Source organism: Mycteria americana, chromosome 1, assembly GCF_035582795.1.
Source record: "Mycteria americana isolate JAX WOST 10 ecotype Jacksonville Zoo and Gardens chromosome 1, USCA_MyAme_1.0, whole genome shotgun sequence".
NCBI lineage: Eukaryota > Metazoa > Chordata > Aves > Ciconiiformes > Ciconiidae > Mycteria > Mycteria americana.
This window is the reverse complement of record NC_134365.1, coordinates 108,397,061-108,423,512: the sequence shown is the minus strand read 5'-3', so window position 1 is coordinate 108,423,512 and position 26,452 is coordinate 108,397,061. Positions and strand designations below refer to the sequence as shown.

Below are 26,452 nucleotides of genomic sequence, written 5' to 3'. Positions count from 1 at the left end.
TTTCAATAGTGTATTGGCACACAAAAGGGTCTGTGAGCAGGCTTTACCCTTGAAATCTGAGGTTTAAAAAAAGGCACTGAACACTCCTGTACTCTCCATAGTGCCCATCACAGGTTTGAGTCCTCCCTTTGTCAAGGGACTTGCATTTTTTCTTAAGCTGCTTTTGCTATTAGTATACCTGTAGAATCCCCTTCTTGCCGCTCTTCATTATCTCTAGCTAGTTTATATATATGGTACATGGCCTGAGATATATAACTACCTATAGATAGATAAGTATAATAAAAGTACATACAAGTATCCTGATTAAAACCACCATAGGAAATTAATCAGTAAAAGACATTATCAGAGCTATGTAATTTCTGATGTTTTTCTGTACCCTAGGAGGAGGGTCTCAGAAGTTTATTCTTGTCTTCCCTTTTCCTTTCATATACTGCCACTGGATTATAGTTCAGTTCCAATAGTATAGTTCCAATTACCAGCTTCAGTTCTATTGATCTCTGCTCTTCTAACCTGCTTCTTTCTGATCACAAGTTCTATCCCATTCATGTCTCCTTCACCATTTCATGAGGCTCACTTGATGAACATGGACAGAAGTGAAAACCCAAAGTACAGAATACCAAAGAGAATACATTCATAGCCAAGCAATGTCTTGACTATCAGTCAATCAAATCATCCTCTGAATCTCTCTTCTGTTTCAAGCTTTCTCTGTTCACCTTAAAGGCCCTTCCCAGCTCTTTCCTCTCCAACAGGCTCATCCATGTTGGAAAGGGCCTCAGGAGGCCCAAACTCCCTGTGGAAAGCAGGGTCAGCTATGTGGTCAGACCAGGTTACTCAGGGCTTTCAATATCTCAATGAATTGGCCCTCTGCTTTCTACACCAACTGCTTACTTATTACCTCATGTCCTCTAAAAGGTGTCACACGAACTCTGCTATTCTAGGAAGCTGTGAAGACATCTAAAACCACATAGAGGAAGACTCAAGAGGCCTTTTCTGATGGGGGAGTGGAACATGGGGAAGGGAGTACATCAGATCTGTTTGGGACAGAGTCAGGGTGACTCAGCTGTGAATAAAAGTTTTGGACGAAGTTAACATTCAAGCATTTAGTCATCAAACTATCACTGAAAGTCTTTTTATTCTCAATGGAGTATTCAGCAGGAATAAAGTGGAATAATTGTGGTTGACTTTACAGGCAGATGTGCTAACAGAGAGGATGAGGGAGGATAGGAATGTTGTTTATAAGTCAAATACATACAAAATTGGTTTTTTGTTATCACCTCTGACCTTTCTATACTGCATGTCCATTTCAACTATGAGGCAGTTACACTATCTGAAACTAGGCAAATCCCACACAGATCAAGGCTTCTGGCACTAAAATAGTACTCTAATAGGCACTAAAATAGCCACTCTAATACAGAGACAAAACCCCACTTATTACAATCAACCTATTTTCCACCAACATACATGGTGTTCTATCAAGATCATAGTCCATTCATGTAAGCCAGGAACATATACGACGCTTTTCAGCCACACAAATGCTTACTCCTTATACTTTTTTTGCTGTAAATATCCAGATAATTTCAAGAAACAAGCGATTAGAAAAGCTAAGAATAATACGGGAATATCAAATACATGAAGCACTTGTGAACACCACCAGTTATAAGCAGAAAGCTCACCTTAGATATTTTGGGAGAGGACTACAATACACAGCAATCTCCAAAGGTATCTAAAACTCCACAAACAAGAAGTTCTGCAAATGACAACTGCTACTTTCAGATCTGTCAGACTAGATTCAGTACCAGGTGCAAGCACAACTGAAATTGGCTGGAACTGCAATGAACTACTCTTCATACCACTTTCAGGGCTGGAAAACACCAAGCCCTAAAAATTACTTCAAGGTCATTTTGCAACAGATGGGAGAATTACTGGAACTCAGAGCTAGATCAGGCACTGCAGAAAAATATTTGATAGTGCATATTGCAGCTGGTAGATGCAGAAGGCAATGTCACAAGAGTCTGTGCCAACATTTTCCCAAACTTTTAATTAAAATGAGGGCTTTAGACAATCTCATGTCTCTGTATCGCTACTAATTGTCAGACACTGACACTATTCTGAGAATATAATTAACCATCAATGAATAAGATACATGATAGCTTTTGCTTTCTGACTATAATTTGTTATACAAAACCTCAGACGTTTTGGATTTCATTTTGCTAGATATTGCATATGACAAAGAAGTTATGCTTAAAATAATGTGAAGTTCTGCCTTCCAATTTGTTTTTCAATTTACAGCTGTACAGCATGAATATGCAGAAAATCATTTCTCAGACTGTCTTGCTTCATTTATGCAAAAGAAGTCAATATACTGCACAGGCTGTATCTCAAAATTTCTCCTCTATTATCTTCTGCACTCTTTCTTAAGGTTAAGGAAGAGTACTTTAAGGAGACAACAAAAACCCCTGGCAAACACAAACAAGTAGACTAAAAAATAAGATAGGATGAAAGAAAATTACTAACAGAATAACTTTGGAATCATTACACTTCATTGTGGTTTTGTTTGTTTTAAGAAGTCGAACTATCAATGAATGTAAGCAAGTAAATTTATATGTCTTAATCATCAAGAGATAAAAACAACAAAAGACCTTGCTGGTATTAAAGTCTGACTGATTCCCCTAGCTAAAACAGTTAATTTTCTAACTACTAACATTCTTTCTGTAGATCTGTGCATGTCAGGGGAGAAAACAGTTAAAGACTACATCAGTCCCTTAAAATTCAATACATAAATCCTTATCATGAAAGTTATTCAAATGAGTATTTTCAAAGCTAAGGTCACTAAAAGCTTTTAGATCATTTCAGTCTACGTGAATATTTTAATTTGTCAATAGACTCAAGGAAGCAGGAAGTTGCACTTTAACACTGAATAGTATACATTAAGGTCAAGGTTAAAAACCCAACCCAGCAATAAAGATATTCTTAAAATAAAATATATAATTTCAATTTCATTTAATGTGAAAAGATTATATCAGTGGAGGCCAAAAATAGAGAATCGGAAAAAAACAGTATTGGGGGCAGGGGGAAAGGAATATTTCCACATCTATTTATTTCTTAACTAATTGGAAAGACCTACAGAAAGAGTAAATCTATGTTAAACAATGTATTTCTCAATAAACTGCATACTACTTTGCCCATGACACGACATACTCTGCAATATTCCATTTAGCCTGCTTATCACTCAGTTCTGTTGGTGCACGACATATCAAAGTATAAATCCCACCGTTTTCATATAAATCCTAACTTTTGGTGTGGTACAAAAATATTAAGTTACTAGGACACACATTGCTATCTAGTTACATTTAACAGTAAAATTCAGTCAAGTCGGATGCCTTAGAAAAGACTGACAAAACATTTTGAATGATGAGTGTTATTAAAACCGGTTCTTTTTCCCCCTGCCCCCCCCCCCTCCAAGTTTCACATCCAACTACAACAACCAAGTAAGGTATCAACAAATGACTTTGTACATAAAGGGGCACTAGGATCTGACAGGAGTTGAAATGTGTGTGCAGCACTTAATTTCCATCTTGCAAAGAGATGGTAAGACATAAGCAAAACTAAAACTTTATAGAAGCATTGAAAAAGCACACAACTTTTATAAAACAGACCTTAAAAAAGACTATAAGGAGAATACCACAGCAGAGATGTAGAGATAAAACTGTGGTAAAAAGAGTCTATTTTTACAATGAAAAAAGTGGTTAACAGCTTGTTATTAGAAAGTTTGATTACGTGGGAAGTTATGTACATTTCATGTATTTGTTAACAATCCAGAACGGAGCAAGCAGTGAAATGGAAAAATTAGATTATAATAATTATTTAAATCAGTCATATTACAAAGAACATTTTTTGCGCATTTTTCTATGGAGTTGATATGTGTCTGAAGTTTTCAAGGTGTGTCTGATGATTTTGAAATATGGCCCTCTACAGCATTACTACAAACCTGAATCATCATCTGTTCATCAACAAAATTTTACAGTGAAATGCCTAGCAGCGTTTACAAAGCTTCCTCTTCAGCCAGGGTTCTTTGCTCCAGGAACTTCATATCTCCCCTTCTTCTCATTTTGCAATGTCACTTTGAATATTTCTTTTATTAGATGATGTTTCTAGAATGAGTCACGTCACATCTAATCTTCTATTTTTGTAACACATTTGTGTGCTATTTAAGCTTGACTTGAGCAACATAATTATTGCATGTGATTTCATTTTGTCATTGCCCTCTGGACATGTTTTTGCTGATAAAGTTTACCTACATACCTTAAAGGAGGTGCATCTGTCATTAAAAAAAATATTTCTTTGAAGTTTGTGGTGGAGGAGGAACTAAAATTTTTGAAACAAGAAACTTAAGTCTGATGCATTACATAAAGAGAATAAGATAATCATTAAACAGCATAAAAAGAACCTTTATGAGTTTATTGGGGTGGCATCATATGTTTTTTGAAAAGAAATTTGAGGGGAAGACTTCTACTTGGATTTTAGAAATTTCAACTAAGACTAAAGCAACTCCCAAGGATAACTGACTACCCAAGAATGGGGATATAAATTGCTATGTAAAAAAAACCTATTGCTGTTTTATTGTAAAATAGCAGCTGGAGGTATTTACTGTAACTTTTGTTCTTTCTTACTTGGAGTTCTATCTTGCTGAATTTAGTCAGGTTTTCCAGACTTTTTTTCCCCAATTACTTTTACTTGGTGTCCTTTTACTAGCATTTTACCTCTATGTGGTGCTTGTGGCATCTTCTGGGGTGTTGGCTGAAGGTGGTCTGTGAATTGGATTGCTGAAGGACATAAAAGAAAGTTAACGTGACCCACGCTGCTGGGTTTCTTTCTGACCCAGAAGTGCCATTGCCATGCCACAGTTTATGCCACAAAAGTGCATTTGCTGCTTTGCTTGTCACATGCCTTATCTTCCACATGCTCCTAGCAAATTACATCTTCACATTTTGTTGCATTTTTTCTGTCCTGACTTGCACTCACCATCTAAGAGTCTAAATGTGAAATATACATTCCAAATGACAGTTAATTGGCTTGCAAAAGTTAAGTTAGTGGTAGATAACTAAGATGCTCTCCAATCACCAAAGCAAGGTATTTGAATTGGACACACGAAGCAAGAATTCTGGAAGCATTAATTTGCTACATAACCTTCAGGAACGAGATCTTAGAGCCTTAGTTTCTTTGTGTGCAAATAAGCATACTTACCCACACTATGAGAGCATTGTTGCATATAGATACTTAAAAAAAAAAGAAATGTTCCCAAGATCCTTTACACCAAGCACGATGAAAGCACAAGAATTCTTTCATGCAATGAAACTATTTTAAAACAAGCAAATGAGAGAAATGCCAATACCCTGAATACAATGAAATAGGGTGAGTGCAAGTGAGAGAGAGAGAGAGAGATATTAAAAGTGACAATAATTCTCAGGAGTTTAGATCTCATGAGAGATGTTAAGATGTGACACTAGAAATTGATGTCTCCATACTGTCATGGAAGAGGAGTGGCCCACACAAATCAGTGCAGATACTCCATTTTTGTAGCCTGTTAAGATTACAAGTGTAACTTATTTACAGGTGTTAATGTGTATAGATATACCTATGTATAGAGGTACACACCCCTTCACCCATGTATATGTTTTAGATATGAAAATCTAGTCAGCAATATAAGCATCCTCAGAACTTTTTCAGTGCTCTGCCTTAATTCATGGCCTTTTTGAATTTTACTCTGTTGCACTTGTGAACAGATACACGCATACGCGTATGTGAATACATATGCAAAGAATGGGAAATATGTGTATGTATATACATATATATACACATATGTGAATACATATGTAAAGAATGGGAAATATATGTATACATATACATATATGAAGAATGGGAAAACCAACATTTTAAAATTGTTAATTGTGGTAAGTGATTATGATTTCAAGAGTAATGAATAAAGGTAGAGTTTTTATTAGCTACCATCTCAGCTAACAGAAATTGTACGCAAGGATATGCCTCCCACTTCATCTGAAGTGATTTGTGGGAAAGTCTTTATCCACTATTCATATCACTTTAGCACTGGAAATTCTTGAAATTCTTGATGTGAACAGAGAAGGTCTGTTCCGTTTTGCAAAGCTTTTCTGTAAACTGAGGAGGAGAAAGCTGGTTGGCAAACGCATTATTTGCTCCAATTTGTGTTTGTGGAGTTAAGCAAATGATTTTAAGAAAGCAATGCAAGATTCAGTTTCTACGGAGCTTTAAATCACAAAGCAAGCATGAAGATGGAGTTTCTCAGACATGAAAATAAAGCAAATGATGATGTTAAAAATGACAATTCAAAAGCACATCATAAGGTTTTCATGCATATTAGCAAGGAACGTTGTGCACCAGACACTGCAAGAGTGCGTGAAAATTTAAATGTAATGTCAAAAGAGAAAAATCAGTGAACATTGTAGGTCATAATCAAATCATAACATTGTTATCTCTACTGTATTCATACAAAGGCTAATTTCAGAAAATAAATTTAAAAAACCCCACCACCCCCCAAAATACTCCTCGAATAGACTCCATGTTTGTCCAAAACATTTTAAAAGTTATTCAGATGAAAGTAGAATGAAAAAAAAAAAAAAATCTTACTTACCATAAGTGAATTAGGTCGATAATTGTGAGGATATTCTTCAGAGAAGTACTCTGTACTGTGGTCCAGCCTTTGATGCCCTCCATATTCTGCAGCATCAGAATCCAGAAGGATTTTATACTTAAAAATGACTATTAAGGAACTATGCCAAATTGCTGTTAAATGGGAAATAAATCAAAGCAAAAAACCCTAGAACTACTGCAACATAATTCATGCTAATATACTCAATATAAAGCAAAAATAATAATAAAAAAATACCTAAGAAAACTTAAGAGTGGAAAAATATACAGAACATATAGAAGCCGTATGATGTTTTGTCTTGAAAATTTCATCTTAGCATAGTGACTCCTAGTAAAGAAAGTATCATCCAGTCTCTTCTGGAATCTTCCATGAATGATAACTTTATAGTATTACAGTAGATATGCATAGCACTTTATGTGATGAACTAGACTAAAAATGTACCACTAAACAAAATGAGTGGATTTGAACTGCATTTAAGAAGTTACATAATCATGACCGTCAAAATCAATCGGTGTTTAGCAATATTTTACAGTCTGTCAGAATCTGATCAATTGTTAATGAGAAAAGCATATAATTTTACAGAAGAAAACGCCACAATTCCTTTGAGAGTTTTTCAGAAAAGAGTTTGAATTATTATAGCACAGAGGAACAAAAGAAAGCTTATATTTAATAGAAGACCTTTTAACAGACAAACATTCTGACTACAGTTGTTAAAATGGGGTGAGTTATTTAACAAAGTGTAACGATGAGTTAGAATACCTGTACAGATACTTAAAAGGATTCAAACAGATTTAACAAAAAATAAAAGATAAAATAACGTTGAAAGAAGAAAATCAGAAAATGTAAGGAAATAAATGGGGAAATAAAGAGCTAACACATATTCGAAACTCAATTTCTTCTTATTTGGGACAACAACAAATAGAATGTTTCAATTTTATTATTATTTAAATACCTCTGAATTTCTTGTTTGGACATAATTAAAACATCCTTTTCCCTCCTGAAGTTACAATAGAAAGCCTCAATCTCCACTCCCCACCACCTGAAACATACAGAGAGGGAAATAACAGTGCTCTATAATCTACAATCTGCTTCCTTAATTTTAAGCCATGGAAGGATCTTATTTTGCTAGAGCTTGTATTTAATAGGATTAGGGAAGAGTGAAGGAACACTCTTTCAAGTCAGTGGTTCTTAAACTGCTCTTAGGCTTCTGTGTTTGCTCAACCTTTTGAAAATAGGTCTGCTCAAAAATCTAAGGATTTTGATATTAACAGATTGTTTTTATTTAAGTCTTTTTACACTACTCTGTTTCTATCAGACAACTTTAGGAAATTTCCCAACTGCCAGTCTTACTGATTTAAATCTCTAGCAACAAGAAAGACTGAAGCATGATATAACACAAAAAGTAGCCTAAACTAAAAGTAACTGCAAATTTACTCTGAGATATTTCAGTTCAGAAGATTGCACAGGTTTTGTTGACAGAAGGCAAAGAAGAAAAATAGATGCAGATGAGGGGAAAAAAGCAAAGCTGTCAATCAGCTACCAAATCACTAATGTTAAGTAATCCCTTCCCCACAAGTATTTGCAGCAAAATGAGAGAAAGGTCCAGAACTGCCAAGTTAGTTGTTGATTTCTAGAGGGCAGGTGCCCAAAGGGAGAAACAGCAGACCACCACATTCTCTGGCAAAATATTCGTGTTTGTTACCTTTAAAAAAAAAAAAAGTTAGGAAAATTATACTTTGCCAGCTTTAGTCCTCAATGCCTTATACGTGCACTACATACACACCTCCCCCCCCCTTTTATTTTATAAACACATTCAAATTACCATTCATTTGTGGTCACGTACAACATACAAAAATACAAACTATAACTTCTAGTTACTCTCTCCAGCACCCTTTCAAACCCAGCATCAGCAATGGCTGCTACTATTCCACTGTATATATTATTAACATGGCAGGGGAATGTCTCCCTCAACCATTTCACTCTTTGCTTCTGTGATCTATACTATACATTAAATTTAATAATTTATCAATGTTGCTGAAAGCCCTGACATCTCTAATGATTCCTTTAAAACTATTTACAGCAAATGCAATTGTACAGCTATGCTAATTTTAAAACAATTTATCCCGTTTCCTTAATCCAGGCTATAAAAGTATGTCTGGCACTGCTTTCTAGCAATACAAAGTTAATATCACTGCCCTTTCCACACCTTGCAACATAGCATATTTGGCATAAATACTGTTAACCAGATCCTGAATAATGGGGTCAACAAGAATTTTAAGATCTTCACAAATCGGATATTTCTCATGGAAAAATAACTGGTTTGGTAAACATGCCCATTTGTCTTCCAACTTAAACCTCACAGAAAAGCTGCTTTTCACGTTTCAGAATTTTACGAGCATCTAGGTTTCTGAAGACTACTTTCACGAAAACATTAAACAACAGTTGTACATTTCAATTGAGCACATAATAGAAGTATTTTCTTTTGCAGTGGGGTCTCTTTTGTTTCAGCGACAGAGTGCTGGAAATACTAACCTGAACTCTGACTGAAAAAAGCCCGATTCTGTTCAGTTTGATTATCTGACTAAATTTCCTAACCGCTACGGTGGAGGAGAGTAGCAAAAGCAATGAACTCTTGTATAGATAGAGCTGGAAATGGAAAGGCTGTCATTATCTACCACATTAATTACTGAATTACTATGCTTTTATGATGTTTTGAAATACATATTTTAATGCAATTTTTTTATTTAATCTTATGCATGTTTAATGACACATAAAACACCACTAAGTAAATGCAAACCATAAAATAGGATAATTTGTATTTTGTTCCTCAACCCTTACTATTGATAAAAGAATCCAAGTGCTATTTGTGGGGGTGATGGTCCAGCATAATTAAAAGCTTTGCAGAAGAACACATAAGAATTTTTACTGACCAGCTGTAAAATGATGTAAGGCTTACCGAGTATTTATAAAGAAACTACTCTTTTCTGTATGGTCTGGTTTGACTCACATAAACACCTATCACAAATCAAATACATTCAAATAATATTAAGTACATTGGGTCCTCTGTATTATATGTGACAGCCCTATTACAGCGATTACCTATGTGACAGATACCCATCAAGTTAGAAAGTCTGGACACAACTGAGCAAGACTGGACATATAGTAAGGGGTAACCAAACATATACAAAAAGACTGCAGGTGATCCTGATGGTTTCATCTTCATGCTTTCATAGTCTGTTTTAAAATATGGATTAGGAACTGTTACAGTTTTGATTTTATTGTACAGTGAAATGTTTATAAGCATCCATAGTTCTGGTTCTCTGGTGCTTTCCAGGCATGCAACTAGAGCATGAGTGTGTATGAAAAATCTTTATTTTCTTTTTAACTCATATGTAAATCAGCTCTCCTTTTCTCACTGCACTTCTCAGTATACAAAAGAATACCTAATAAAGACTTCATTTTTATCCCTTGCTACCATTTCTTGGCTAAAAACAAAAGGATATGGTTCCGGCAATACAGATGGGACAAAGATAAAAGTACAGACCAAAAAGGACCAAAAATTGTGCTGAAACACTTAATTTCTGTCTGTATATAGAAACTTTCAGAAAATGAATTTAGGCTAGAAAGAAAGAAGTGTATGGACAACAGTAGACATGGGAATGCTTTTGAAAAGCTTTTGATCCTTTAAGCAGCCTTGGGATCAGCCGGCTGTCCTGAACCAGTTATAGTGGCAATGATAGTAACACTGAAATGATCCCATGCCTTATCCAGCTGGAAATTATAACCATAATACAAGATTAAATTTACTCATTCTCATTACATCTACATGGATTAAAAGATTTACTCACAAAAGTAATGGCTGAAGGTAACCCTGGATGCTTTGTTTAGGGTGTGCAGAGAAAGCTTTGGGTGTTTTTTGTTTGTTTGTATAAACCAAACAACTTTCCCATAAAGCCTTTTGCAATATTTCATAAGGGAAAACCTTTACAGAAGTAGGTACAGTATATATGCTGTCATAGTTGCACACAGCATACAAAAGACTATCTCTTCTTAAGAAGCCTGCATCTCATTAGATAGTTTCATACATTTACTTATCATTCAAAATATATTAGTAAAAGCTGTACAAAAAGCAAGAGATATTTAACTAGGGCATTTGACACACCATGTTAAGAATGCAGAAAAAAAAATCCCTCTCCAGCACAAAACTCATTGCCGTGGATTTTTGAAGAAGAAGAGGCTCCAGAATTCCTGTAACAACAGCAGCCAGTTTGCAGTCTCCACATGAGATCTTATACTATGCATTACAGAAAAAGAGAGCTTTTTAAACATGGAGAAATGGACAAAGAAAATAAGATTTCTTACGGAAAAAGTTAAAAAGTGTCTGTATCATTTTTGACCCAGCGCTCTAATCCAGAAACAGATATTACAGGAAGGCCTTCCTCTTTCAAACACAAGTTATAAAATACTAAGACTAAAAGAAAGCTTTTTTTTCCTCAATCATTAGCAGTGCTGTGTAATACCAAAGTGCTGAAATTTTCTAACATTATTGAAACAAGACACTGAATTAAAACAGTTCAAGTACTGTTCAAGGAAGAAGTAAAAAAATAAACCCCCAAACACAGAAAAAAATTCCAAATTTAAAATTAACTAAAAAGTTTCTGAATCAACAGGTCTGCCTAGATGTTCTATATACCTTCTTCTAGAAGTTAAAAATATATATACACTGGTGAAAGCAGCACGTTTTCAGATTCTACCTCTTGCAAAAACATTAAGAAGCAGTGGTGACAGTAGAACATGCAAATAAAATGCTGGAGCAACCAGTCACTGTAATTTTAACATTAAAGTATTGGCTACTGTAGTGGCCAAACCAAGGCTGACTCCATCTGATGCTGAGTGTTAAACGGTTTCTTAGTGGGGTTAGCTTATTAGCTACATGTATAGTGATGGCATAAGATAAAAACTTCTAAATAAAGTCTTTAATGTGTTGGATGTATTTTGACAAATCCAACCCTCAAACTCTTGGAAAATATTTTTTGCCCATCTTAGATGAAAATCAAAGGCCAGCTTTCAAGCATTGTACCAGGATTTCTCCTTAGTCTTGTTTTAGCAACAAGCATACAAGCAGCCTACATCTGAATGATCTTCAATATTGTAAGAAATGGATTCTCAGAGGTCAGGTTGAATAAACTGGCAAAGTAATGTAGAATAACTCACACCGGCATTTAACAGCCAAATATACAAGTCTTTCCAATCTTGCTCATTAAAAAAAGTCATTCTAAGTCAACAATGTAGAAGACTACAAATTACTAAGGAGCAACCCTTATGAAGTGTGGATTAGAAACCTATCATTAACGCACCAAGACTTCCTTGTACTACTTTGATTTAGAAAATTAAACACAAAAATAGTTTCTCCTGTTTTTTTCAGTACTTCAGCAATTCAAAATTAGAAACTACCCAAGGCAAAACATGAAGTTCACAGATGTAGGTTTCATATTTTAATTGAAGCTTTCATAGTTATCAATCAGTAGCAGAAGTGCAAGTGCCCTTAAATGCCTCAGTAAAATACATATCTGAAATTACATTTTTTCTTTACTTAGGCACATTTTTCTCTTTTTTAGGTGCAACCAGAGATTCAGATATATAAGATATCACGTTAATTTTCTGTAGGTGAATCTGTCTCGGGAGACAGAAGAGAAACCCTCCCTGGTTTCACTGCGAGAACTTACTATATTCCCTCGGTAGGGCTATCTGTGTATCTGGTTGTTCACCTTGAAGATGCAACCCAGGGCTATTCTAAGAAAAAATGAACATAGAATTACTTCAATTCAGGGTAGTTCATACAATGAGTTAATTCACCATCTCTTTCTTCAAAACTGAAACTGACTGCACACAGAATTAGAGATATAATGTATGAAAAAGCCAAGTGCTATGCTTTAAAGTGCCATTTTGTTGACCGTGACTTCCCTCTTGTATGCTTAGACATACACATTGAACTAGGAGTGGAGAGTCAGCGTCATGGAACTGATGCTTACCTTTAGTGATGCAGCTGCCAGACAGAAAGCACAAACTGAACTTCCTGCTACTCCATGCGTTCACTGGATCCTCACGTTCAATGTGAGAGAGTAGAAGAATCAGAAGGCGCATCTACCTTAACACTTAAGATGGGCTTGGGAGTACACTTTTGGAGCAATTCTCCTCCTCATCAACCCTCATCATGCTTTGGTTCATGATTCAAAGCCAGTTTTTTGTGGCTGTGGGTTTTTTTGGGGGGTGGAGGGTGTTGTGGGTTTGATCTGTTTTTGTTTGGTTTTTTTTTTTTTGTTTTTTTTTTTTTTTTTTTTTTTTTAATCTTTCCTCATCTTTAACAACTTTTCTGATAGAAGTAACACAAAAAGCTTTGAAAAGCTGCTATTTCGGAAAGCCACTGCTAAAAACCTGCAAGTTAATAAGAGAAAAGAGCTCATCTAGGCAAGAAAGGTGACCTCCACTTACCCACAGGAGTTTACCCACAGAAGGTTAGGGCACACTATCATAAGCAAGTCTGAAGGAGAAAAGACAAGGATCACAAGTCATAGGATGGGATCATAGGGATGGGAACAACAACAACTCAAGCTGGAAGGGACCTCTGGAAGTCAGCTACAGGGTCAGACCAGATTGCTCAGGGCTTTATCCAGTAAGCTCTTGAAAACCTCCAAAGATGGAGCCTGCAAAACCTCTCTGGGCAACCTGTTCCAACACTAACTTGACTCGTCAGCACTGTGGACAAGTTTCTCTTAGGAAAGGCAAGATCTCTACTATTAGACCTGTAGCTAGGAAAGTAGTACCAAGTTTGCAATAATCCCCATCCCCATTGGATACTCCAATTGAGTTTTAGACTGGATTTACTGGCACCATGATCTACGTTTTTCCAACAGCAAAAGATCACAGAATCACAGAATCATATAGGTTGGAAAAGACCTTTAAGATCATCGAGTCCAACCATAAACCTAACACTGCCAAAAACCACCACTACACCATGTCTCTAAGTACCTCATCCAAACGTCCTTTAAATACCTCCAGGGATGGCGACTCAACCACTTCCCTGGGCAGTCTGTTCCAATGCTTGATAACCCTCTCGGTGAAGAAAAATTTCCTAATATCCAGTCTAAACCTCCCCTGGCGCAACTTGAGGCCATTTCCTCTTGTCCTATCACTTGTTACCTGGGAGAAGAGACCGACCCCCACCTCTCTACAACCTCCTTTCAGGTAGTTGTAGAGAGCGATGAGGTCTCCCCTCAGCCTCCTTTTCTCCAGGCTAAACAATCCCAGCTCCCTCAGCCGCTCCTCATAAGACTTCTGCTCCAGACCCTTCACCAGCTTCGTTGCCCTTCTCTGTACGCGCTCCAGCACCTCAATGTCTCTCTTGTAGTGGGGGGCCCAAAACTGAACACAGTATTCGAGGTGCGGCCTCACCAGTGCCGAGTACAGGGGCACAATCACTTCCCTGATACTTTGTAGACAATGCTATTCATTGCCTGTTTTTCAAAAGTATGTAGAAAAGCTGTTGGAAAAAGTGCCCAGATGGAAAAGCAATGGGGATGACAATGAAAATGATATATAACTTTCATGTACTGCTGTCCTGGCAGCAATTTTCATTGCCAAAATGCTACCTGTTAAAATAAAAGAAGATATCCTGGCAACAAGTGAAGACAAGAAACAAAGTGAGAAAAAGGAAAGCCAGGCATGCCAACAGCTGTAGAACTGACCATCATTATTCTCAAGATGGATTGAAAGAAAGGGAAAGGATACCAAAATTTTCTTTCTCGAAGAAATTGACTTTGTAAAAACCAAGCTATGGGCATAAACATAATTTATGAATTATTAATATGAATGCAGAACAAGAAATATAGCCACAGATCAATATGGCTAATTAATGAACTTTTCATTCACCTCATAGCCTAGAAAGAAGCCTAAAGAAAGTAGCAACTGGATTTTCAAGCTAGGCATAAAAGAATACGAAGATAATAATAAAGAAGTTAATGGGACAAACTGATATGCTATCAACATGCATTAAGGAAAACAAGAACTCAGTCATTAAATGCACCATAAACACAGGGAAGATGAAGGAAAGTACAGCTGCAAGGAAGACTGTAAAGAACCTGAAGTGGTTAGGCCCCTTTGTTTTTAATAATTCCTGAATTTCACTGAAAAAACAGGTAACTAGGATAATTAATTTCAAGACGAAGAGAACCTCTGTTCCTCCTCTCTACACACTCCTAATTTTGTAGAAGACTAAGGGGTCAACCTACAACTGAGAAAAAGCATATTAGAGAGTATTTGGATGAATTTTCTAATTAAATTAAACACCTCAGCCTGATGAACTTCACCTCAGGATATTTAGAGGATAGTTGAAGCCATTTAGCACTTAACTCATGGCACAGTACTGAGGAGGAGGGGGGGGGTGAGGGATGGGGGATACTCTACCTTTTTGCTTCAGCTAAATATGGATGCTTTTTGCTTAAACTAAATGTAAATCTGGAGGTACATAAATCCATATTGGCTGGTAATCATGAGCATAAAATGCTGATTTACTTTTGTGCCAAGATAACAAGCCTTGTAAAAAAATAAAAAAAGGGGGGAGGGGGAGATAGATATAGATATACACACACACACAGAGCGTGCTTAATTTTAATGAGACTTCCAACACTGCAGAAAAATTGTTTAACAAAAACCAGTGTGGGATCTTATGGAAGGGAAAGGAGTTATTTCTGAAATCTTTAAGAAAGTTGCTTTTACCCACTCACATTCTGTCATAGATTTCATTCACTCTCATACCAAGGCACAGGAGCCCAAGTGGTCCAGCACATCCATACAACGGTGACAACAAGGGGCATCAGTTACCGAGTCTTCATCAAGTCTCTTAGGTTCTTCTTGATTCATGATGAGAACCTAGCTTTTGAACAAATCTTTTACACCCTCTGAAAGATGATAGTTGTTATGATCTGTTCTTTGCTCCAGAATCTTGCTTACTGCAGTCTCCATAAGCATTAGGAAAGGTTGCTGTTCACTGTCTGCTTATCCTTGTTCACTTGAAACATGTCTGTTTTCCTACTGAGCTAATGGGAAAAGAAATAGCATATATTAAACCTTGTTGCTATCCCACTGCTGTTAGGCTGTAGGGTCCTCTGACAAGTCATCTGGGCCACAGCAGAGATGGTGACACTTATCAGAGTACCTACTTTCTTGTCTTGACATGAAAAAACCCCCTCCTTTGTTTTACTGCTAGAAACAATATTCTCCATTATCAATACAGGCCATTCTTTTAATCCTCATTTTGTTGCTTCTGCTAATGCTTTCACAAACACGTTTCCATTCACATATTTTGTCCACACTAGTAATATTATTACTATTATTATTATTATTATTTTGCAGATGGAAAAGTTTACAGTGGCTTCAAGTAGGCCATAGGACCAGAGTAAATTCAAGAAATGGCCCAGGGTGAAAGCGGGGATGTTCAGTTGGGATAAATGCAAGGTGCTATGTTGATAGGAATAAGAATTATTTAACTGTGGGATAACGAATACAAGATGAGAAGAAGGGAACAGTTAGGAAATACTGAAAAACAGCATAACACAAATGGAACATGTCTTGGCACAAACATCACGTAGGATTTGAATTTTCAACACCACGAATCTGCCTATTTCTCCAGCTTCGGTAAACTGTCAGAACTGTGACTTGCTTTTGGCACTGAACTTCAAGAAAAACTAATCCCAGGAAAATAGCTGAAAAACTTTAATAAGACAAGATCAAAAAAGTGACTGTAGTACAGAAAGGAAATCTCTCCTCCTTTAAAAATAGGACCAATAACAAACTACCTAAATTTTGGTAAGACAGATTTCAATTAAACATTAAGAAAACCATTCTAATAGCAGAAACAGTGACATACGGGAATACATCAGACTATAGAAGTGGGGAAGGTTATTTCGAAATTACTGTGGTTGATGTAATAACTTAAATGGAAAACAAATCAAATCCCCTTTCCTGTTCTTTCTCCCCCTTTTAGCCATGTTCCTTTTGAACAGAGGAAACAAGGTTTCCATATTGAATTTTTACTGCAGACAGGCCTTGGGATCAGCCTCTACACCACAGAAAGGTCTAGTCAGTATTTAAAAAAAAAAAAAAAAAAAAAAGAAACTTATGAATGGTTTCCCTGTTAACACTCAAAATTTTATCTACAGAGAACTAGAGACAGCTGACCTAGATGTTGATTATTCATCTATCTCCAAACTGAAGCAAATTAGGCAGAAATAATTTGTTAGCTCAAGCTGCCTGTTTCTCACAAAAAGGCTTCTGAAAGAGCATAATTTATGAAGTAAAAATCCAGTATGAGCATAGAAATGTTTTCCTTTTTCCTTCACATAATGAAATAGAAATTGGGCAATAGCACATGCCGCTCTAATAGTTACGCGCACTCATGGTGCTGGAAACCTGTTTCTTTTCCTATGCAGACTGAAGATGCATTCCCACATTAGCATGCTATATTTCTTATTCACACCTATTAACCTTAACATATCAACTACCCTGATAGAAAAAGGCATTTGGCTGATCTTAAATTAAGGCCTTTGTCTCCACGTGCCAGATAGCCCCTGAATTCTAACAGGCAGGGACAGTTGCATAACCGCACTTCAAAGCAGCCTGCAAAGCAGCATCTTTGCCTTCAGCAATCGCACACCAGTGACTCATTCAAGTGACCTTATTTGCTCATTAGAAGCTCTAGGTGCAGGTTGCAAATGTCAGAAAGCCTGAATTAATATTTTTTTTAAAAAGTATATTTTTGCAGCATTTTGATGACAATATTTGTGATACCTCACATATCATCTAGCTATTTGTTTATGGACAACTCTGACTTCAAATGTCTTTATGCACCCTAAATTCATGCCAACAAGTGTACAACTGGTATTCATTCACTCTAGCATTACAATGCTTTGATATGTTATGCCATGTAAAAATGGGAATATTTGTAACGAAGTAACCATTTCTTCCCGTGACTTTTTTTTCCTTCTTGCACTTTAGAAGTAGATGACAACATGAAATGTCAAGATACAAAGAGAGATAAGCTAGCAGTGATTCATATTGCTCAACATTTATGGACTTTCATTCTCACATATAAAATTAAGGTCTCAGTCCTTGAATGTCTCACACTAGGGTACATCATCTTAAGAGAACAAGACGTAGAATGGAGCAACCCAACGTCACGGGAACTAAGTCAAGAGAGAAGACTGGAGTATAAAAGGGAAGGAAAAACTGACTCCAAGCTGCCTGTGACTCTTCATATTGCTTTTGACTGGCTGGCTGTTCAGAAAAAGATCTTCCAAACCAAGTGGGACCAGAAGGACTGTAATGTCTACTGACTACAACTTCTTTTAAAGTACAATAAGCTTTGCTATGCCAACAGCCTACAAATAAAGAACAGCTGAAGAAGAATATTTACAGTGAGACCAGAACAGAGGAACACCTACAAAAATGTAGGCCAGAAAGGCAGGAAGCTCTGTATCTTTTAACATATCTGAGAAGCTATATATGACAACAGTTTAGTGATATATATTACTACACTATACCGATATGCCAAAGCCATCCACTTAATGAAGGCAAATGTAATGACATATGTTACATGCACTAATTTGACTAATTCAATCCACTAAACAAACTTAAACCTAGGTATTGAAAGGATCATCACATTTCCCACAATTCCCAATATCATTCAGATAAACTTTTTATTAAAAAGAATTTAATCAATATATTATAGCAATTTGCTCTTCAGGCTCATTCAGTAACTGCCTCAGAGTATCAAATTAAAAATCCACCAATTTCTTAAAAAAACCCATTTGGGTAACAACAAACTCTTGTTCTTGAGTACTTCTGCTTCATGTTTAAGTTCCAAAGGGATCGTAAATAATTCCTTTTACAATGGAGAAGCTGTTCTGAAGATTTAATGTCACATGTGACCACATTTCCTAATTATAGGACACTTTTTTTTTTTTTTTTAAATCTCAGGTTAAAAGGTTCCGTTACAAAACTATACATAAAATCCATAGCTCTAATTGCAGGACAAGAGTTAGAAAGAAAGCTAGTCAACATTAAAACACCCCAACATATTTAAAGAAAACAGATACTAAAACTCAGCCTGCTGGATGTTGGCAGGGAAGAAGAAAGGATGCTGAAAGCAAGGAGAATAGCATGGTAATACTGGTTGTTAACTTTGGGATACATTTCATTTAAAAACTGATACCATAAATAGTTCTGCATTGTTTCTATACTGTAAATGTTTGACTACTCTAAGAGACGGAGCTGCAATAAAAAAGCTTCATGATCTTTTTTGTTGCTTATAAGCCGATGCTAAGTATTGTTCCAGTCAGGTATTCTTGATTAATAGTTTAGAAATCTCAGCCAAGAAAGACCTAGCATGTCTAAAAGAAATGAATGCATATAATTTGCATCTCTCCTGGTTAGGTGGAGTATAAAGTGGACTTCCTATGGACTTGTGTGGTTGATAAAATACTTGATAACCTTAACTTTCAGTTCTAAAAATAAAGCCAAATCCTCCTTGAAGTACCAAAAGCCTCTATCTCGTTCATGCTCTGGAAATCATGCCATCCTTTTCTTTTGCACTGACTCACTTTTACCAGTCTTAGTAAGATTACAGAAATAGCGTAAGTTAGCCCCTGTTTACTGCTAACAGTTACGTAGTTACCAACACTACAGAAAATAAGTAGATCCAAATCTGAACAGCATTGTCGCCCACATGCAACCTTTTGCCATTTGATCTTGCAACCAGAGGAGATTATGAATAGAATACGGAATCTTTAGGGTGTGCTGCTACAAACAGAATCACAGATATTACACATGGGCTCCTCACTTGTGAGAAATGATGCAATTTTAGTTACTCTCTTTCACTACATGCTGCAATACCTCAAATTTGCTGTCACTTAAGACCGCACATACAGTTCATTACCACTACTCAGCTAAACAGAAGATGTTTAAGGAACTGCTATAACATGATTCTGCTTTTGAGCTCGGATTCAGAGAAGTGTTTCAGTGACTATCTGCATCGTCTCAGTTCTAATGCCAAACTATTAGGTATGTCTAGTTTAATTAAGATTAAGTTTCCTGAAAATAAGCGATTACGATGATGAGCCTGTAAGTGCATCGCATACCAGCTATTACTAAGATTTCAGCAGTTCTCTAATATACTTGATAGTAGTTCCACGACTCCAGGGATTTTCTTGGGTTAGAAGCAAACTTTTACACAGAGGAATGGGATAATGGAGAGCTTCTGTCTTCATTACCAATGAAAAAGATACTGAGAACGCAATTGGTAGATACAGTACTGCTTAGCTTTCTCCTAGACAGAACAGAAATGAGAAGTTTAGGTATGTTCAAGGTGTTTACGGACATCTTATTGTCCAAGGACTTTGCTAGCAACAGGCACTAAAAAAGTGAGATTTTTATGGTGTAGGCATCAGGGCACGTTGTCTTATTAGATGCATACAGTCAAAAGCACTTCCTTTAGAAAAGAAGTCCCAACGGTTCATCCCAGGTGATGGCCTTGGATGAGAACACAGTGACCTTTTTAATACACATAATAAATAAGCTTCACAGATAAAAAGAGAACTTAATTAGCATAAATGAGACTTCTATTTCAAAGGCCAAAGAGAAAAGCAAGAAAATAGATTCTTATGAGCCAATTCAAAAGGTTTTGACCTAAGTTAAACTTGCTCTTTCCTTTTCACTCCTTTGTTATTTTCTCCTCTTTATGCACAACAGTTTAAGAAGAAACATTATGATTTTTATTTCAACAATCAACAGAAGCCATTGCAACTTCCTAAATTTTGTTTCAGGGAAGCCTGATGAAGATACATTCAATCTGCTTTTAAGCCAAAACTACAAATTTGGGGCAGCTAAATTATTTGTTCAAACACATACACCCAATTCTAGCAAAGTGTCTTTATGAGATACTTTTTTCAGCTGAGAGGAGGTTTTTTATTCTCCTGACATGAGAAACACTGCTGTGTTCACCTTGAGGGACAACCATGCAAAACACTGCAGCTTTTGAAACCTGAAGATTGTTGCAGGCCAGCTTTGTGAACCAGAAGTTGCACGAAGTCTTGCGATGTATCTGCCTAAGTATACGTATGATTCAGAATGATCTGCATCTTCAGAATCCCAGAAGGAAGAGAAGGTTCCTACCTTCAAAGTCCAAGGTTAAATCAGGCTGAGAGCCAGTTGGCAACAGTTCCCTCCCAGAGGCTTTTCAGGAATTTCCCCTGGTTCATGCATTGAACTGCCACAGAATAAAATTAATAGTGGAAGGTTGTTGAAAAGGTGATTTATGGGAAGATTCTACATTTGCGATTCCCAAGTGAGAGCACTAAATTAAAAGAACTACTTCCTCTCAGTTGCAAACAGTACAATACCGTAAAACAGGACAGGCGCTTCCTTAACCAAATGAACAAAGCTCTCGGCAGAGGTGAAGGTGCACTATGTTTCACAGAGAAGTCAGAGCAGTGGCAGCATTTAGAGCCCTCTGCTCCTGCCAGAGGCAGCGGAGCATGTCACACTGAGGACAGAGAACCACAAAATCCACTGTTCGCTTGGGACAGGAGGGGTTAGGCACACAAAGCACCGTAACAAAAGCAAATACACTGTTGGTAACTGGCAGTTCCATTAGCAATAAAAGCTTTAGGTTAGTGAACAAAAAGCTAATATGGATCTTTATGCTTTAACAAAGGCCTTTTAAATTGAAACTGTCTATAATATATGATGTAAATAAAATTACACTTAAAAGACGAGGATGTGAACTGACACCAACATATTAAAAAATACGATGTAAACTTCAAATATGAAACATCATCTGTATGCCTTGTTTATATCACACTTGTTTTAAACACACTTGAGCTGTTGTTAAGTTTCAGTATGATTTTCAGTGAACAAAATAAACAAAGGGTATAGAAAATCCCTGATCATCTACTAAGTGAATAGCAAACATTTTCCAATGAGTTTCTGCTTACATTAAAAAAAAAAAAAAAAAAACAAAAAAAACAAAACATCAATTAGCAATTACTATTTCTGGCCTAGATACAGTGGAAAAGTGTTTCAATTTGCAGAGTGAACTAGCAACAGATCAACTTACTGAAACCCAGCTGGGCCTTGATTTGCACAGTGAAAAGCAGATTTCACTATTTGCTTCAGAAGAGCTACTATAGAGCAGCCTCAGCTGAAACAGGAGCAACACGTTCAGGATTCTATACAAACAGTAAATGCCTAATTTATAAGAAAGGAGATCCTGGTGGTGTCAAATAGATACATGAAATGTTTCTCAAATGACTGAAAAATTTAGAGCACTGAAAAACCAAAAGGCTGCTTATAGTAAATATTTAGTCAACAAACTGGTCATAAAAATATTTCCATAAACATGAAGAAAGCCCAAATAGTTTCAGAAGTGCCTGAGCACAGCTTAGTCTCATCTTAGCTGTTAAGTGCCAAGGAGTAGAATTTTTGTAACACTGTGTGCAGGGCATTTACACACCCAGAAAACCAATGCCTAAATATTTAATTAATTTAGCACAAACCAGAAAATGAAGTTAGGAAAACAGCCTCGTATATAATCGTAATTAAATACAAGCCTGAGGAAGATGTGCTATGGCAAAAAAGAGAGAAAATAAGTGATACAGAAGTTATTAAGAGTGAGATTTTTAAAAAAATATTTCTTAAGCATTTCTGATAATTGAACCTCTAGCACCTTTGAAAAAGAAAGGCAGAAAGTGAACAATAAAATATGGTTTGGATTTAATTGTATCTGTGTAAGCATCACAGCAAAAAAGTCACTAATTCTGTTACGTGTTGTAGTCCTTAACACTGAACTTACACCTTTTCCATCTGCAGAACTCAAAGAATTTCATACAAGAGAGATGAAATGCAGTAGCATCAACTTAAATGGGTGAATACCTGAGGCCTATGACAGTCAAGTATTGGTGTATCTCACAACACCAGACTGAGATTTTACTGCTCCAATTTACTATTCCATTCTACCTTTTCCAGGAGTTCCAGTAGCAGCACAAAGGCAGCAGAAGAAAGCGCTGCAGAAGATGGGTTTGACTAGCTGTTTCTAAAACAGAACGCTGCTAAGTTTCTGAAACCCTGTAAGTCAGTTCAGCAGCGCTCAGGAGATAGAGTAATACATTGAACTAAAGCAACTGAAATATGGCAGTAGTCTCCTGAAATTGCTGATAAATAGAAAGACAGTAGGCCAAAACTGGAACTGCAGTGCTTTAAACTGACACAGCAAGATTCACTAGACTGTTTGTCAAAGGACTTGGAGCAAACTGAATTTAGGCACACTAAATTCTGCCGGCAAGTTAGCATTAATTTTTTGAATCTCCTTCAATGCTAAGAATTTGGACACAAATGCAAAACCAGCCAATTACTCAAGAGTAATCATATACTGCTCAGCTGAGCTAAGAGCTCAGTTATAAAACAGAAATTGCACAACCTTCCTGATGAAGGTTTAAGCTAATGTATTTTCCTCTGTGACTGTATGCACAGCCTCATCTTACTGTGGTCACTTTCTATATTTCTATCACTTTCATTATTTAAGAAGTAGGAATTACTTGCTTTTTCATACCTCAACATAATTACAAAAAACAAGGCATCACAAGGACACTTTAGCATGTAGTCTTTAAATTGAGATTTTTACTTTTGGTTTCTACAAAATGATCTCTTAAGAAGGCAAATTTCTAAATTTTTTTTTTGCTGTACACCAATTAAAGCAAGATTATACCGATGACAAGTAAGTAGTTTCTTACCTTTTAACTACAGTTTGCATTTGTATTAGAAAACAGAAATAAAATTAGTTTCAACTTCTAAAGGTTTTCTGTACAAGCAAAACAGTAAAGAAAAGGATATTTTCCTGGAGTTTCAATACCAACTCTGTAGTCCACGTAACTTTGATATGGATGGAAGTTGAAAATAAAAATGAGACCTGCTCTCTCAAATGCTATGACCTTATTGGATTCATGCTTTTCACTCACAAAGGCCTAGGCAAGAAAAAAATAAAAACACAATACTATAAAATATTTAATTTCTAACTGAATTAACAAAAAAAGAAAACAAACCATTGCCCCTATACCTCATTTCAAGTAAAACAGTCAGATTCAAGCAACATAGATAAGGGCATTAACATGCAAACTGAAATTGTTTACCTATGTAATGTCATATAAAATTTTTGATTACTAAACTGTAGCTTACTTTTTATAAGGCAATGTAAAATTGAAGAGGTAGAAGCACGTTAAGTATAGAGCACTTGAAAAATTCTTGCTCAAAGATTGGTAATGTGGTCTTTTTATGACACTTTCCTTTAGCAAAAAATGGGTTCCTTTTATCAAATCAAGTCTTCAATCTACTTGTTATAGAGATCAGCATCACATCTACTGTTAGTAATTTAGAAAATGAAGCACTGGGTATGGTTTTTGTTTGTTTTTTAATATCTGTGTGAGAAATAGCTTTGCTAAGCCACATTAAACTTCTGCACATACCACCTTTGTTCTATTTGCTAAAGCCATTAATAAATAACTAGATATCCATTTAAAAAAATTCTTTAAAGTGGATTATGACTAGTATGAAATAATTAAACACTGAGAAGTTATAATAATTGAGTTGCTTTGATAAAAAGTACAGTGCAATACTTAGGTAAAAAAGGCAAATACAAAAGTGGCAGGTTGAAGACCAGGGGACTGTAACTTATACTATACTCTACTGAAAGTGTTTTCTCAGTAACAGAGTAATTATTTATATAAAGTAAATTGTCAGAACAATTTACGCTTTCCCAAAGTAATCCTTGGATTGGATTACAGACAATTTTATAGTCTGCTTTATCCAATCTGCAGTTACTAAATAAAAATAGCAAAAATAATAGGAAAAGAGCTTGCTACGAAGCTAAAAGGAGACTGTCTCAGATTTCTATTATCTGTGGAAGATATTTCAGTGACATGTTTTGACAACTTGAAATATATGGTCGGGCATTATGCAGTGCATAGTAAAGTGCTGTTTAAAATTTCTGCATGCAAATTTGGTATTGTTGTTATTCTGAACACGTACCCAACTGGTGACTAAAAACTTATCATTTAGTATATACAGCTTACCGGGGGAGATGCAAGCCAGCCAAATCTTTCCTCCAATTTATTCATATCTCTATCAAATGTATTTAGGAATCTATAGCGAAGAAGATGATCCTCAGTAAGATTAAACTGTCTTCTGGCATAGTGGTAGCTCTCATTATTCCCTTTTCTGGGGAAGTCAAGCCATTCTGGATGCCCAAATTCATTACCTGTATTTAAAAATATTAAGGATCTGTGAAATCACGTGCGAAAAATACACTAAACCAGCAGAAGAAAGATACATTAAAGTACATTTCCTTTCTACAAGTTTTAAATTCCAAAGAATAATTCTGCATACAAAAATTGGTCATTATTAAAATCTTTCTCAGAACATTCATGCTTTTTAGCAGGTTAGGCCAATAAACCTAGCAGAGCAAAATATCCATGGACTCCAGGGGAAGTATAAAATGGTGAATGTATTATAACCTCTACACCATCATGCCATGCTTAAAAACGCTTTATTCCCATCTTTGAATAAGAGCAACAGAAATTCAGTCACCCAGGATACAAATTTTAGAGTCACTATGAAACCTAAAAACATCACTGCAAGAGTATAAACCCATTGTTTCAGAGTACTTAACAGAAATCAGCGGTACCATTCACACTGTCAACTTCCATAACCACAGAGGCAGAAATCACCCATTTTATCAATTAAACTTCAAAATAATCAAAAGACCAGCTGGATGCACTTCGACCTTTTTTGTTTTAATCTTTATCCTGGCTATAAATACTGTCATCACTGTTTCCAGTGTTATGAAAATAACTATTAAAAAAGGTGACTTGAATCTCTCGTTCCTCACTTCCGAGAAAAATTCAAAAAGACATCCTACCTAGGTCACGTAGCAGGCTAGGTTAAAGTGAGTAAAGCAGAATGCTTAATGATGATGTATTCAGCATTTGATACTGAAAACAAGTGACTTAAGGGGTGTGACAACTCAGGGATCTAACAGCATGTGTCAATTCACCCACCTGGCAAGGGGAGCTCCTTTTCCAAACATAAAACATGGTATCACAAGCACCAGAGACACTTTTCAGGCTGGGATGAAGCACATTCCAGCTCTGGGTTCCTCTGTGTGTCCACCCATTCAGGTCCCTTTGAGCGTGTGCAAACGCCATTGTATTGTATTTCAATTTGGTTTCCTATAGCGGTAATGCTTCACAAGTTTGTCAGTCGCAATTTAATCAAATAAGAAAAGCTTAGCTTCTTTTATGTAGGATCCCCAAAGCAAGTCTCAGCTGTCAAAGCTAAAGATTCACAGCAACATCTCATTTGGGACTCAGTATTTTGAATGACTTCCATGTATGCAAAGTTTTCTTCTTTTATATACTGTCATTATTACAGTTTGAGACAAATCCAGACGGACTCAACGGTTCTAACTCGTGCTATAACCCGCTGCCTAGCAGACTCTCAGTCACTTTGGACTATTCATTTTACACAGGACTAAAATGTGTTAAGTACCTTGAAAGTTAAACGCACATTTCAAAGCCTATGATAGTTGATTCACCACAAACATTTCAGAGATCACACATAACACCTACTTGCCATAAAACAGAGACAACAAGTGATGTACCTGGA

The 26,452-nt window shown here is 36.2% G+C and overlaps 1 protein-coding gene across 3 annotated transcripts in view; it reads right to left on the bottom strand.

Annotated features, from left to right (window-relative positions):
- Positions 1–26,452, bottom strand: part of GBE1 (1,4-alpha-glucan branching enzyme 1) — a 169,776-nt gene that overhangs the window by 5,881 nt on the left and 137,443 nt on the right. Inside the window, exons 13-16 of one of the 3 annotated variants that reach the window (XM_075516437.1) lie at positions 24,862–25,046; positions 23,629–23,757; positions 6,668–6,787; positions 4,761–4,823 (exon numbers count right to left, since the gene is read on the bottom strand). In XM_075516437.1, the coding sequence (XP_075372552.1) occupies positions 4,761–4,823; positions 6,668–6,787; positions 23,629–23,757; positions 24,862–25,046 (497 nt within the window). Of the gene's footprint in view, positions 1–4,760; positions 4,824–6,667; positions 6,820–23,628; positions 23,758–24,861; positions 25,047–26,452 lie in introns of all 3 variants that reach the window. The other 2 variants (XM_075516447.1, XM_075516458.1) reach the window with 2 other exon arrangements.